Below are 14,853 nucleotides of genomic sequence, written 5' to 3' on the forward strand. Positions count from 1 at the left end.
CCATTATGGAGTTCTTTTCAGAACATTCCCAGACTTGTTCTTTAACCCTCATGTCCATAGATTTATAAAATGGCTGACAACCCCCATGATCGAGGGCACGCAGCTCAAATGGAAACTCAATATTGTGAGGCTCTGACAGTTTTGAGCGCGGCCCGTTTTCCCCCTTTGAGTGACCTTTCTAGAATGCACCAATAGTTTGTTTTAGAAGTCATCCCATTTCCTCCCCCCACTAACTCTGCTGATTCAGGGAGATGGAGTCAATTACTAAAGGGTTTCAATAAATGTACATCAGCTGATGTAAAAGGAACCAGCTTAGCGCGGCCCTGATCCCAACCCGATCCTTAATCCGCTTCCCCCCACCCTCCCCCCACATCGACCTTAGACCCTCCCCCCTTGCCTGGCCCACCCCCACCTCGCCTCCCTGCATCATCCTGAACCCAGGAGGAGGTGGCAGACTGACAGACTGACTGATGTGCAGAAAGAGGAATGGCTCATCAGGAAGCTGAATCACACAACATTTCGCTGCGAGACCTTTCCTGTATAAACAATTTTTATTAAAACCTATTTCCTGGCCAACAGGTCCCAGCGGAAGGATAACATGATAACTCTATCCCTTCACAATCCAGTACTTACGTCTGAATAACGAAAGAGATAAGTACTTGCACTGAAATAAACCTTAATCACATCTCAAATTGATTCACATACATACCTTGACGTTCACTGGTACAGCAAGATATCACAAACAGTTAAGGGAATGACCAATTAATTTTGTTTTATTGATATCGGTTCAGGGATAAATACTGACCCAGGACACCGGGGGAGAATTCCCCTGCTCTTCTTACAATTGCGGCCCTGGAACCTTCTACATCCACACGAGGGGGCAGACAGTCCCCCCGGCAATGCCTCACGCCCTCTGGGCGGCCCTTTCGACAATGCTGCACGCCCTCAATGCTGCACGAGGAGTGCAAGATGAAGTCCTGGAATGGGGATTTAACCCACAACCACAACAGTAAAGTGCTTTGTGGGTCTTCCCGAGGTCATGAAAGGCACTGTATAAACATAATTAATTTCTTTCTCAGATGCATTTGGACCTTGTTTCTATTTATCAGAATTGACTGTGTCAGTGTTTCTCTCTGTTTTTGGAAATGCATACGAATTAGGAACAGGAGTAGGCCACTCGGCCCTTCGAACCTGCTCCGCCATTCAATAAGTTCATGGCTGAACTGATTACTCCACATTCTCACCTACCCCTGATAACCTTCCACCCCCTTGCTTATCAAGAATCTATCTTCCTCTGCCTTAAAAATATTCAAAGACTCTGCTTCCACTGCCTTTTGAGGAAGAGAATTCCAAAGACTCACAACTCTCAGAGAAAAAATTTCTCCTCATCTCTGTCTTAAATGGGCCTCCCCTTATTTTTAAACAGTGACCCCTAGTTCTAGATTCTCCCACAAGGGGAAAACATCCTTTCCATATCCACCCTGTCAAGACCCCTCAGGATCTTATATGTTTCAATCAGGTCGCCTCTTACTCTTCTAAATTCCAGTGGATACAAGCCCAGCCTGTCCAACCTTTCCCCATAAGACAGCCCGCCCATTCCAGATATTAGTCTAGTAAACCTTCTCTGTACTGTCTCTAACACATTTACATCCTTAAATAAGGAGACCAGTATTATACACAGTACTCCAGATGTGGTCTCACCAATGCCCTGTATAGCTGAAGCCTAACCTCCCTACTTTTGTATTCAATTCCCCTCGCGATAAACGATAACATTCTATTAGCTTTCCTAATTACATGCTGTACCTTCACACTAACCTTTTGCGATTCATGCACTAGGACACCCAGATCCCTCTGCATCTCAGAGCTCTGCAACCTCTCACCATTTAGATAATATGCTTCTTTATTCTTCCTGCCAAAGTGGACAATTCAACATTTTTCCACATTATACTCCAGTTGCCAGATCTTTGCCCACTCACTTATCCTATCTGTATCCCTTTGTAGCCTCCTTATGTCCTCTTCACAACTTACTTTTCTACCTATCTTTGTGTCATCAGCAAATTTAGCAACCATACCTTCAGTCCCTTCATCCAAGTCATTTATATAAATTGTAAAAAGTTGAGGCCCCAGCACAGATCCCTCTGGCACACCACTTGTTACATCTTTCCAACTAGAAAATGACGTATTTATGCCTACTCTCTGTTTCTTGTAAACTAGCCAATCTTCTATCCATGCCAATATGTTACCCACTACACCAGGGTGTCATGTTATGTTCTGCAATAACCTTTGATGTGGTACTTTATCAAATGCCTTCTGGAAATTTAAGTACAATACATCCATCGGTTCCCGTTCATCCACAGCACATGTAACTCCCTCAAAGAACTCCAATATATTGGTTAAACATGACTTCCCTTTCACAAAACCATGTTGACTCTGCCTGATTACCTTGAATTTCTCTAAGTGCCCTGCTCTAACATCTTTAATAATAGCTTCTAACATTTTCCGTCAGACAGATGTTAAGCTAACTGGCCTACAGTTTCCTGCAGGGAGATTAATTGTGGCTGGGGCAGGGGGGGATCACTTTGCCTCCAGTGACCCGTAGACTTATCCATGAGATTTCACAAATGAAAAGTGCAAGAAAACACGTGTGTCCCTAATATAATCCCAGACCACTGCTGGGCCATGTGCAGATAGTTCTTTATGTAATATGTTTTTCCCAGTGATCTACAGTACCCACACTGCTTGGCACTGCCCAGATGTACACAGCGCTCCTGGGAGTGCTGGGCAGCTGTGCTCAGTGAAGTCGGCTGCAACTGATCCCAGTCCATTGTGTGCACAGACTTAATCTCCAGATCAGGAGTTTCTTTGAAAATAAACATCTCTGTTCTGATCAAATTAATTCAGATGTTTTTTTGTGAAAAAAAAGCATCTTAAAGCAAGGCAGCAATGGGTGATGGCAGATCTCGGAGCTAGTCTGCATTACTCCGAAGGGAGATTTGTGCATTGGCAAAGAGAATATGCCCAATCGCTCTCCTCACCCACCCCGCCCCTCCTAATGATCTGGTGTACAATTCCAAGGATAAAGGAAGAAAGACTTGTATTTCAATCACATTTTTCACAACCTCAGGACGCCCCAAAGCACTTTACAAATTACTTTCTTTGTGAGTCGGAGCCACTGATATAAAATTGGGAATGACAACAGCCAATTTGCACATTCGGAAGATCATGGATTCAAGTTCCACTCCAGAGACTTGAGCAGAAAAAAAAAACGAGGCTGACATTCCCAGTGCATTACTGAGTGTGCACTGCACTGCCGGAGGAGCAGTACCGAGGGAGTGCTGCACTGTCGGGAGAGGCAGTCTTTCGAATGAAACACTAAACTAAGTCCCGTCTGCCCTCTTAGGTGGTCATAAAAGGTCCCACAGCTACTTTTTGAAGAGGAGGAGGGGGACTTCTCCCCAGTGTCCTATATTTATCACTCAACCAACATCACTAAAACAGATTATCTAGTTACTAACCGTTGCCGTTTGTGGGAGCTTCCTGTTAAAGCCTGGCTACCCGACCGGAACCCAACTAGACCCGACTATATGTGTCAGTTTCAGGTCAGGTCAGATCGAAATTCCGTGTCCAGCATTCAGGCTCGGGTTGGGTCGGGCTGGACACTGCTTCCAGGAAGTCACGGGGATCAGGCTTACCCATGATTCCCCACAACTCCAGCTGCAGGAATAGCCCGCTGCTGGAACAGATGAAAGAGATTCGAGTGGGGGTCGGGCGCAAAAAAAAATTAAAGGACTCGGGTTTGGGTCGGGTTTTAATTTTATACCCAAGCCAGGCTTTACTTGCTGTGCACAAATTAGCTGCTGCATTTCCTCGATTGCAAGACTGACTGCACTTCAAAAACACCCTTCATCAGCTGTAAAGCGCTTTGGGATACCCCTGAAGCCGTGAAAGCTGCTGTGTAAATGCAAGTCTATTTTTTGTCATGCCCACTGTGTGCCACCCTCCTCCTCCATGATCCCTCTGCCCTCCACCCCATCAGCTGATATTCAAGGACCTCCGCAGTTGTCCTCCTTACTGAATTCTTCACATTCCATTGCCAGATATTTAAGAGGCCACTCGCGCCCAGTCCAACTGTTCCTCAGCACACTCCTCACCTCCCAGACCGTCTGCTATCAGCCTTTATCTTTAGAAAGTTATCTGACCCTGCAGGCCTGGAATGCACAGTACAGAGTATTTGGCCCGGTTTACTCAATCCAATCCATTTCACCTCATGAGGGCTCAGTGATGACAGAGAAAACTGGCAAGGAAGGAAGGAGTCTGGGAATTTTCACCCTGAACTGGGCAGCTGGATCACAAAGCTCGAACAGGCCATTCACCCACTCAGTCCCACTCCATCCATAGTCCGTGACTGATTATTATATCATGAACTCTCAGTCCTTCTACCCTCCCTATCTTTGTAACCTACTCCAGCCTCACAACCCTCCGAGATCTCTATACACCAGCAATTCCGGCCTCTTGCGCATCCCCCGATTCCCATCGCTCCACCATTGGCGGACGTGCCTACAGCTGCCTGAGTCTTAAGCTCTGGAATTCCCTCCCTAAATTTTTTCATTCATCTGTCTCTCTCACTCTCTTCTCCTTAAAACCCTACCCCTTTGACCAAACTTTGAGTCACCCCATCTAATATCTCATGTGGCTTGGTGTCAATATTTAGTCTGTCTACATTCCTGTGAAGCACTTTGGGATGTTTTACTCTGCTAAAGGCACTATAGAAATGCGAGTTGCTGTTGTAAAAAAAAAAAATCACATTTCTCCAACGCCTTTCTCAACCTCAGGACATTCCAAAGCACTTTCCAGCCAATGACGTACTTTCTTTGGAAGTGTGGTCTCTATTGTCAGCTTGGAAGCGCGGCGGCTAATTTGCGCACAGCAAGCTCCCACAAACAGCAATGCAGTAATGACCAGATAACCTGATTTTAGGTGCTGTTCGAGGGACAAATATTGTACTACTGGAGAAGAAGCCCTTGGCAGATGACAGCTGGTCCAAGTCAAGCCCTCCTGTTTTTTTTCTTTAATCGGAGACATGCCTGCACATGAGGAGTGCATTACAGGGGAAAGGAAACTCAAGGACCTATGACACCCACCCAGGAGCGAGCGAGTTCAATGGATTTTTGTTGGGTAAGCTTATCAAAGGTTATGGAGCATGGGTGGGGAGATGGCATTAAGACATAAATCAGCCACGATCTAACTAAATGGCAGAACAGGCTCAAGGGGCTGAATGGCCTCCTCACTTTTCTGCTGCTTTGTGGAGAAGTAATTTCTGCTGCGAGGTAAAAAGGGGCATAACATACTTGGTGTTTGGTTGGATACAAATTGATGCAATCTCACTCAAAATAAGATTATTCATTTTATTTTTAAGTGTGTTGGCTATAGGTTAAACTCTCTCTCTCTCTCACTCACTCTTTGGATAAGCTGTGTCTCCCCTCTCTTGCTGGGTTTCTGTTTTTTTTCTCTACTTCTCTGTCTCTGCCTCTCGCTTTCTGTTTGTCTCTTTCCATTTGTCTCCCTCAAGTTAACCTGAACATATACAGTCTCAGTTTAAACTGTGACAGGGGGATAATGGAGAGAAGCAAACTTCCAATTCTAAATACTCCCAAAGAAGTGTCTTCAATACTGTATTTTATGACACATTTCAGATGACGGGGTGCAAAGAAGCTTTGAATGTTCTTATGCCCAGAGACCCAAGTGTTGCTTACCCAGCTCTGGCTTTGTGTGAGAGAACTGCTGCTGGAATCTCTTTCCAGGACATCAAGCCTTTTATGGTGTAGCAATCTATGCTAAACATTCCTGGTCTTTCAATAAAATTCTTCCAAATTCAAGCAATTTCTGTCCTAAAGGATAGATACCGCACAAGTGTGTTTCTGATTTTGCAACATTTCAAGCCATTGCTTCAGGGTGTTAATTCTGGTGTTTATGTGTCACTCACAACCTGAAGAGAAAAAGACAGCTGAGGGAAAGAGAGGGACAGAGAAACAGGGGGTGAGAGAAAAATATATATAATATATATTTGCATGGAGACAGAGTGCGAGAGAGAAAAAAAAAAGGGAGAGAGGGGAAGAGGAAAAAAAAGGGAGAGAGGGGAAGAGGAAAAGAGAGGAAACAGGGAGAAAAAATAGGGAGACAGAGAGAGCGAGAGAATCAAAGAGCAAGCAGAGAAAGAAAGGCAAAGAGAGAAACATGAGAGAAAAAGGAAAGAGAGGGACTGAAAAAATAGAATTGGAGCACAGAAATAGGGAAGCACAAGTGAGGGAGAGAAAACTAGTGCAAAAAAAAAAAGAGGGTGTGCAGTACCCAAAAAGAGAAAGAGTGAAGGAATCAGAGACAGAGTGAGTGAAAAGAGAGAGCCCGAGAGCGAGCGAGCGGTTATCTAATCTGTTATTAATCACTTGTTAATAAGGAAATGTAAAGTGTTTGGAGTGTGTGAGGCAGCTCCCTGCTTGTTCTGTGCACTGGGAGTCCTCAAAGATGAATCTCTTCACAACAGCTGGGGCTGTGTGAACCAGTGCCATTCTCAAATTAGCGTCACTCACATCACCGGTGTCTGGCAGTCATGAAGGAACTGGTCTACAAATCACATTAACAAATATATCCAACAAAGTACTGCCACCTCTTTACAGTTCAATCTGCATGTACTGGCACAGCTTTACAGTACACTGTATTTTCATTCTCTCTCCTGTTTAACACTGACATCTGACCCAGTTGACTGCAATCTGTAAATCTTCGCATTATTTAAAACACCCTCTGCCCAGTAAAGGGCAAATTCCGCCTCTGTTTTTGGGTGACGCAGCGTGAGAAAATATTGGGTCACTGCCCTCTAAATTTCCATTTTAAAACACAACTTATTTTAATGGCAAGCATTAAGCTGGGATCACATCACAAAATGTGTTGGTATCATTTAACTCGACTTCTTTCATCCATTAATTAGATGGAAGGGGTTGGGCGGTGAAAGAGAGAGAGAAAAAAAAGAAATGGGGGGGGGGGGGGGTTATCGTTTAACTGGGGCAATTTTTCCAAGCACCCTTTCACTGTATCTCTCTTTATAAAGGTGGGTGAGATTTGCCACTTCAGTGACATTCTGTGTAACTCTCAGCAAGGGTCTGGGCTACCTGTATCCAGAGGGAAACCTTCATTTCCACAGTCCCCAACTCCACAAATAAGGAAAAGGCAGCTCTGAGCACATGAACACTCAGTGGTGTGCACGTTATTCCACATCCTCGGCATTGATAAAACAAAAAAAAAAAGGAGGCAAGGAAGGGAGGGGATGAGCAGATCAATAGAAACAGTTTGGAATGGACGGAAAGCTAGAGAAAGCTTCACCAAACAGAAATGCAACATGTTGCTGCACAGTGTTATGGACGATTGTGATTGCTGAGGAATATCATCTGTTTTTTTTTAAAAAAAAAGCATCACCTCCCAGCGCCAATTAAAGATTAAATTGCAGCGTAAACCCGTCTGCCCTCTCAGGTGGGCATTAAAGATTCTCCGGCCACTATTTCTCAAAGAGGAGCAGGGCAATTCTCTCCGGTGTCCTGGAGCTAATAATTCATTCCTCATTCTGGAAAGAACCAGAGGCAACACGTTTTTACCCAACGAGTTATGGTGATCTGGAACACGCTGCCTGAAAGGGTGGTGGAAGCAGATTCAGTAGTAACTTTCAAAAGGGAATTAGATAAATACTTGACCCGGGGGTGGGGGTGGGGAGAATTTTTCAGGGCTGGGGTGGGCGGGCAGGGTAGTGGGGACTAATTGGATAGCTCTTTCAAAGAGGCTAGCACACACACGATGGGCTGAATGGCCTCATTCCGAGTAACTCAAGATTGTGAATCATTCCGTTTCCCCAAACACTGAAATGCAACACGTTAAAAGCTGATGACGCCAGTTTTTAATGCTTCCCCGCCCCACCCCCCCCCCCCCACCACCACCACACTCCCAAGAACACTCGAACCCACCTTGTTGTAGATTCCCCAAGACAGCTCAGTCTCAATCACCATGACAACAATGCCAAACATGCCGAAGATCAATGCATAGTCACTGAGCCTCTTCCTTTTCTCGAACAGAGCTCTGCGATGCCCCAGCTTGTAGCCAATGTTTTGGTTCTTCCTCTTGTTGCCCTTGCGGGAGTTACTGCTGGAGGTGCCGGCGTGCTGTTGGTGGTTCTGCAGGAGGTGGTGCTGGTGCTGCTGCTGGTCCTCCTTGCAGGAGATGACAATCTCTGGTGTGTTGCCCAAGATGTGGTTGCAGCTGAAGAGCTGCATTGGCTGCGAGTCGGGGTCCGAGTCGATCAGGTTCCTCTTGGAGGTGCTCAGGCTGCTGAGGGGCTTCACCACCCCGCCGTTGTACTTGCAGCTGCTCATGGCGATCTCGGTGAAGGGGTTGCTGTCTCTCCGGTGCACCAGCGGGCTTGCCTGCCGGTGCTTGCCGCCTGCCCCGGCGCCGGGCGGCGGACCCACCAGGTAGTCGTCCAGGTGGAGCTGGCTGCCCTGCCGGGACGGAGCCGGCTGGTGGACGTTGCTGAGGCTGGAGGTGGCCGAGCTCGCCTTGAAGACTGGGGACGAGGTGTTGAGTAGGTTGGGGAGCAGCTGAGACTGACTCTGCTGGTGCTGCTGCTGGTGGTGGTGGTGATCCCCTCCACCTGCTGCTGAAGGACACTGACATTTGAGAATGTCCTCCTCCAGGTCCCCCACCCCAGAGTCATGGCAGTGGCCAGAGTGAGAGTTCTCCATGGTCCTTTCCCCCTCTCTCCCCCCTGCAACAGTCCAAAATGCAATCACCCTTCCCTGCTGGAGATCTCCAGGTCTGGGCTGCTCCCAAGCCAGTAGCCTCCCACCAGGAAGCCCCTCCCCTGCTCTCAGGTAGACCTCCCCGAGTCCAGCCTCACTCAGATAGCCCCCTCCCCTAACCCCAATGCCAACTCCCTTTCCCAACTCACTGCCTCTCTCCTACTGGCATCTGTGGCTGAGCATTCCCCATGTCTGCTGCCAATGAGCCCAACAGCTGCAGCAGCTGCTGCTGCTGCTCCTCCCTCCTCCTCTCACCAGCCCCGCTCCCCTTGGCACTGGAGTTTACCCCTGCCTCCATGCATCCAGCCATTCCACCCGGACTCCAGCCTCCTCTGCCTCTCGCTCCCGGCGCGTCTCCTCCTTTTGTCCCAGGCCCCGCCCCCTTCCCCTCCATTGGGTGCCAGCGCGCCTGCGCCCCCCACTCGCGGAGCTCCCTGGGAGTTGTAGTCTCTGCCGCTTGAGCCGCACCGGGCATGCGCCGAGTGTGCAATTCTTTGGGAGTTCTGCTATCTGAGCCACCTGCAGAAACTTTTGGGGAATTTTGGCTGCAATTCTGAAAGGGAGCTTTCTAGTTAAATTGCTCCCAGGCACTGTTGCAACTGCAGTTGAAATTTTAAATCAATCAAAGTTTTCCCAGCCAGCAAGAACCATTGATTGGTTTTGCCCAATAATTCTTCATAATTTACTGCATTTCATTAATTGCTAACTTGCAGACTCAGGCAGAAAATCATCCAACAAAAATCAGGTTTCCCATATATAATAAATGGAATTCCTGTGTAACAGCCCGATATACTAAATAACAAGGAAGACTTGCATGTGTAGAGCACCTTTCAAGTGCACCAGACAAAGCTCTTGAGAAAAAACCAAGTACTTTTCTTGAAGTGTGGTCATTGTAATGTCAGAAACGCAACAGGCAATTTGTGCACAGCAAGCTCCCACACAGCAATGTGATAATGACCGTCTGTTTTTTTATGTTGGTTGAGAGATAACTATTGACCAGAACTCCCCTGCTCTTCTTCAAAATAGTGCCGCAGGATCTTTTAGATCCACGTGAGAGGACAGACAGGGCCTCGATTCAACATCTCTTCTGAAAGCACCGCATTCCCGTTGTGCTGCACTGGAGTGTCAGCCAAGGTTGTTATACTCAAGTAAATAAAAGCAAAATACTGCGGATGCTGGAAATCTGAAATAAAAACAGAAAGTGCTGGAAATACTCAGATACACAGGTCTGGCAGCATCCGTGGCGAGAGAAACAGAGTTAACGTTTCAGTCTGTGACCTTTCCTCAGATGATTATTTTCAGCACATTTTGTTATACTAAAGTCCTGGAGTGGTAACCTACAAGTCAGGAGTGTTACCAACTAAGCCACAACTGACACTTACAATTTTTCTGAATATATTAAACACCCTGTCCTAGGTAACTGAGCATAACATTTCTGAATACATTAAATTAAATAACAGTTTCCAGTGTGACTGGGCATAACATTTCTATGTATATTTAATAACACTTCCTGTGTAACTGGGCACAACATTTCTCTGTATATTAAATAATGCTTTCCTGTGTAAATAGGCAGAACATTTCTGTATATATTAAATAACACTTTCCTCTGTAATTAGATATACTATTTCCATGTATATTGAATAACACTTTACTGTGTAACTGGGTGTAATACCCTGTGTATATTAAATAACACTGTCGAAGGGTCAGTACAGAGGGAGCGCTGCACTGTTGGAGGGTCAGTTCCGAGGGAGTGCCGCACTGTCGGAGGGTCAGTTCCGAGGGAGTGCCGCACTGTCGGAGGGTCAGTACAGAGGCAGCGCTGCACTGTCGGAGGGTCAATACTGAGGGAGTGCTGCACTGTCGGAGGGGCAGTACTGAGGGAGTGCCGCACTGTCGGAGGGTCAATACTGAGGGAGTGCTGCACTGTTGGAGGGTCAGTTCCGAGGGAGTGCCGCACTGTCAGAGGGTCAGTGCAGAGGGAGCGCTGCACTGTCGGAGGGTCAATACTGAGGGAGTGCTGCATTGTCGAAAGGTCAGTACTGAGGGAGTGCCGCACTGTCGGAGGGTCAGTTCCAAAGGAGTACCGCACTGTCAGAGTGTCAGTACTGAGGGAGCGCTGCACTGTCGGAGGGTCAGTACTGAGGGAGTGCTGCACTGTTGGAGGGTCAGTTCCGAGGGAGTGCCACACTGTCGGAGGGTCAGTACAGAGGGAGTGCTGCACTGTCGGAGGGTCAATACTAAGGGAGTGCTGCACTGTTGGAGGGTCAATACAGAGGGAGTGCTGCACTGTCGGAGGGTCAATACTGAGGGAGTACTGTCATGTCAGAGTTGTCGTCTTTTGGTTGAGATGTTAAACTGAGGCCCTGTTTTCCCTGTCAGCTGGAGAGGATAGAGGGGGCATAAAGGATGTATTTGAAGAGGTGGTGTTGGGGGAGAGTCTTCCCAATGGGCATGGCCAAGATTTTCCCTCAAATAACATCCCTAAAAACAGGCACTGTCCGTGGCACCTTGCTGTGCGCAAGTTGGCAGCCACACTTCCATACAACAACAACTTGCCTTTAACAGAGTAAAACATTTCAAGGCACTCTCAGGAGAGCTGACAATAAAAAAAAAGTTACACGGAGCTGCATTCGGAGACTTCAGTCCATTTCAGTGGCTGAAAGCTTGGCAAAGGCAGTTTAAGGAGCATCTGAACGAAGGAAAGAGAGGCAGAAAGGTTTAGGGAGGAATTCCAGAGCTTAGGGCCCGGGCAGCTGGCCCATGAACTCATGATTTCCTGAATCAGAGGCCAGAATTCTACCAATGGAACCAAACCCAAGGCAGCAGCTCCTGCTCGGCACAATATTCAGATAAGCAACAATTGATAAGCAAATGCTATAAATCTGCTGCAAACGATACGGAACCTTTCCTCTCTGCTGCAGCTATAAATCACAAAGGGAAATAGAAAACAAAAAAATAACAAGCTCCCATTAATCAGCACACAAGCTCTAGCGATTGTTAACAACTAGATTTCAGGATAGGTTCAGCTAGTGGGTACTGCTCAATTTAACACGCTACTTGGAGTTAACTGTGCACAATACTGCCCACATATTATAAAAAAAGGATATAGAGGCACGGGAGAAGGTGCAAAATAGATTTTACAAGGAGTGAGCGATTATAGCGATCAGGAAGACTCAACAGGCTATGGCTCCTTTTTCTAGCAAAGAGGGGGCTGAGGGGCGACCTGATTGAAGTCTTTAAAATTATGAAAGGGTTCGGTAGGGAGATGTTTCCACTCGTGGGGGAGACCAGGGCTAGGGGCCATCAAAATAATATTCTTCTTCTTTGGCCTCCTTATCTCAAGAGACAATGGGGAAGCGCCTGGAGGTGGTCAGTGGTTTGTGAAGCAGCGCCTGGAGTGGCTATAAAGGCCAATTCTAGAGTGACGGAATCTTCCACAGGTGCTGCAGATAAAATTGTTTGTCAGGGCTGTTACACAGTTGGCTCTCCCCTTGCGCTTCTGTCTTTTTTCCTGCCAACTGCTAAGTCTCTTCGACTCGCCGCACTTTAGCCCCGCCTTTATGGCTGCCCACCAGCTCTGGCGAACGCTGGCAACTGACTCCCACAACTTGTGATCAATGTCACACGATTTCATGTCACGTTTGCAGACGTCTTTATAGCGGAGACATGGACGGCCGGTGGGTCTGATACCAGTGGCAAGCTCGCTGTACAATGTGTCTTTGGAGATCCTGCCATCTTCCATGCTGCTCACACGGCCAAGCCATCTCAGGCGCCGCTGACTCAGTAGTGTGTATAAGCTGGGGATGTTGGCCGCCTCGAGGACTTCTGTGTTGGAGATACGGTCCTGCCACCTGATGCCAAGGATTCTCCGGAGGCAGCGAAGATGGAATGAATTGAGACGTCGCTCTTGGCTGACATACGTTGTCCAGGCCTCGCTGCCATAGAGCAAGGTACTGAGGACACAGGCTTGATACACTCGGACTTTTGTGTTCCGTGTCAGTGCGCCATTTTCCCACACTCTCTTGGCCAGTCTGGACATAGCAGTGGAAGCCTTTCCCAAGCGCTTGTTGATTTCTGCATCTAGAGACAGGTTACTGGTGATAGTTGAGCCTAGGTAGGTGAACTCTTGAACCACTTCCAGAGCGTGGTCGCCAATATTGATGGATGGAGCATTTCTGACGTCCTGTCCCATGATGTTTGTTTTCTTGAGGCTGATGGTTAGGCCAAATTCATTGCAGGCAGCCGCAAACCTGTCGATGAGATTCTGCAGACGCTCTTCAGTGTGAGATGTTCGCTCTTGGACGGGCAAGGTTGAACAACCTGCCCCCTGATCTTGTGTGGAGGAAGATTCCTTGTTCAGAAGACTTGAACGCATGTGAAAGCAGCAGGGAGAAGAAAATCCCAAAAAGTGTCAAAAATATAGGCACTAATAAATCCAATAGGGTATTCGGGAGGAACTAAGAGAGTGGTGAGAACATGGAGCTACTCCCACACGACCTGGTTGAGGATGTATTTAAGGAGAAGCTGGATATAGGAATGAGGGAGAAAGGAAATAGAAGGATCTGCTGATAGGGTGAGATGAAGAGGGGGTGGGAGGAGACTCTTGTGGAGCATAAAGACCCACACGGAATAGATGGGCCGAACGGCCTGTTTCTGTACTGTAAATTCGATGTAACTGTTGCCTGCAGCTAAACGCCAGGCCACAGTTAAAATCCCCCTCAACATGTTAAGGGTTATTTGAAAGAAAGTTTGTTAAGTTCAACTGATTAAGTCGAGGCAGCAGGTGAAAGTGTCCTGATGTTAGCTGGACATGAGCCGAAAGGTCACTTCAGCAAGTCATGGGATCTCAGTGCTGCCATCTTTCCACTTCCTGCAGCCCCTACCAGCACCAAGCAGTCCCCAGCAACCACTGTTCCCACCGCCCCTCACTCCCCACAGCTGCCTGTGGTCCTGTGGCCATAGAATCATACAGCAGGGGGCCATTTGGCCCAGCAAGCTGGTCCTAGTCCTTCAAATGGAGGCATCTACTCTAATCCCAGTTCCTTGTATCCTTTTGTCTCCTTTCTGTCTCAAATACAATCTTATAGCACAAGAGGAGGCCATTCGGCCCATCGTGCCTGTGCCAGCTCTTTGAAAGACCTATCCAATTAGTCCCACTACCCCCCCCCTGCTTTCTCCGCAGCACTGAAAGTGTTTCAATTTTCATGCTTTTATCCAATTTCCTTTTGAAAGTTACTGCTGAACCTGCTTCCACCGCCCTTTCTGGCAGCGCATTCCAGATCACAACCACTCCCTGTAGTAGCGAGTTCCACATTCTCACCACTCTCTGGGTGAAAGATGTTTCTCCTGAATTCCCCATTGGATTTATTAGTGACTGTCTTATATTGATGGCCCCTGGTTTTGGTCTCCCTTCACAAGTGGAAACATCTTCTCTACGTCTACCCTGTCTATTTAACGTTAGTACAATGCTCCAAGGCAGCCGATGAATTACTTTCCAAAGTGTAGTCTCTGGTGTTGGGTGGACAAACACAGGAGCCAATTTCTGCAGAGAAAGATCCCACAAACAGCTGTGAGGTACCGACAGGAGTGCGGAATGTTGGCTGAGACACCAGTGAGAATCCCCGCCCCCCCCCACCCCCCACTGTTCTTTGAATTATTGTTATTTATGTCCACCTGAACAGGTAGTTGGAGCTTTGGTTTAATGTTTCGTAGAATCATAGAATGGTTACATAGTGCTAGCTCACTACAACAACAACTCAGCTAGTCCCAGTCCCCCACCTTTTCCCCGTAGCCCTGCAAAATTTTCTCTTCTGATAATTATCCCGTTCTTTTTTGAGTGACTCAATTGAACCTGCCTCCACCACACTCTCAGACAGTGCATTCCAGATCCTAAACACTCACTGAACCTGCCTCCACCACACTCTCAGACAGTGCATTCCAGATCCTAAACACACACTGAAACTGCCTCCACCGCACTCTCAGGCAGTGCATTCCAGATCCTAAACACTCACTGAAC

The 14,853-nt window shown here is 47.4% G+C and overlaps 1 protein-coding gene across 5 annotated transcripts in view; it reads right to left on the bottom strand.

The window, feature by feature from the left end:
- LOC137356830 (small conductance calcium-activated potassium channel protein 3-like) overlaps positions 1 to 9,195 on the bottom strand; it is an 81,000-nt gene extending 71,805 nt beyond the window's left edge. For 4 of the 5 annotated variants that reach the window (XR_010971113.1, XM_068022651.1, XM_068022653.1 and 1 more), the window contains exon 1: positions 8,007 to 9,195. Coding sequence is in view for 4 of the 5 variants with exons in the window: in XM_068022651.1 (XP_067878752.1) it covers positions 8,007 to 8,780 (774 nt within the window). In the remaining variant the exon portion in view is untranslated. The remainder of the gene's footprint in view (positions 1 to 8,006) is intronic. The other variant, XM_068022652.1, reaches the window with a different exon arrangement.
- Positions 9,196 to 14,853: the final 5,658 nt, after the last annotated feature.

The sequence above is a fragment of the Heterodontus francisci genome, chromosome 46, assembly GCF_036365525.1.
Source record: "Heterodontus francisci isolate sHetFra1 chromosome 46, sHetFra1.hap1, whole genome shotgun sequence".
NCBI classification, from domain to species: domain Eukaryota; kingdom Metazoa; phylum Chordata; class Chondrichthyes; order Heterodontiformes; family Heterodontidae; genus Heterodontus; species Heterodontus francisci.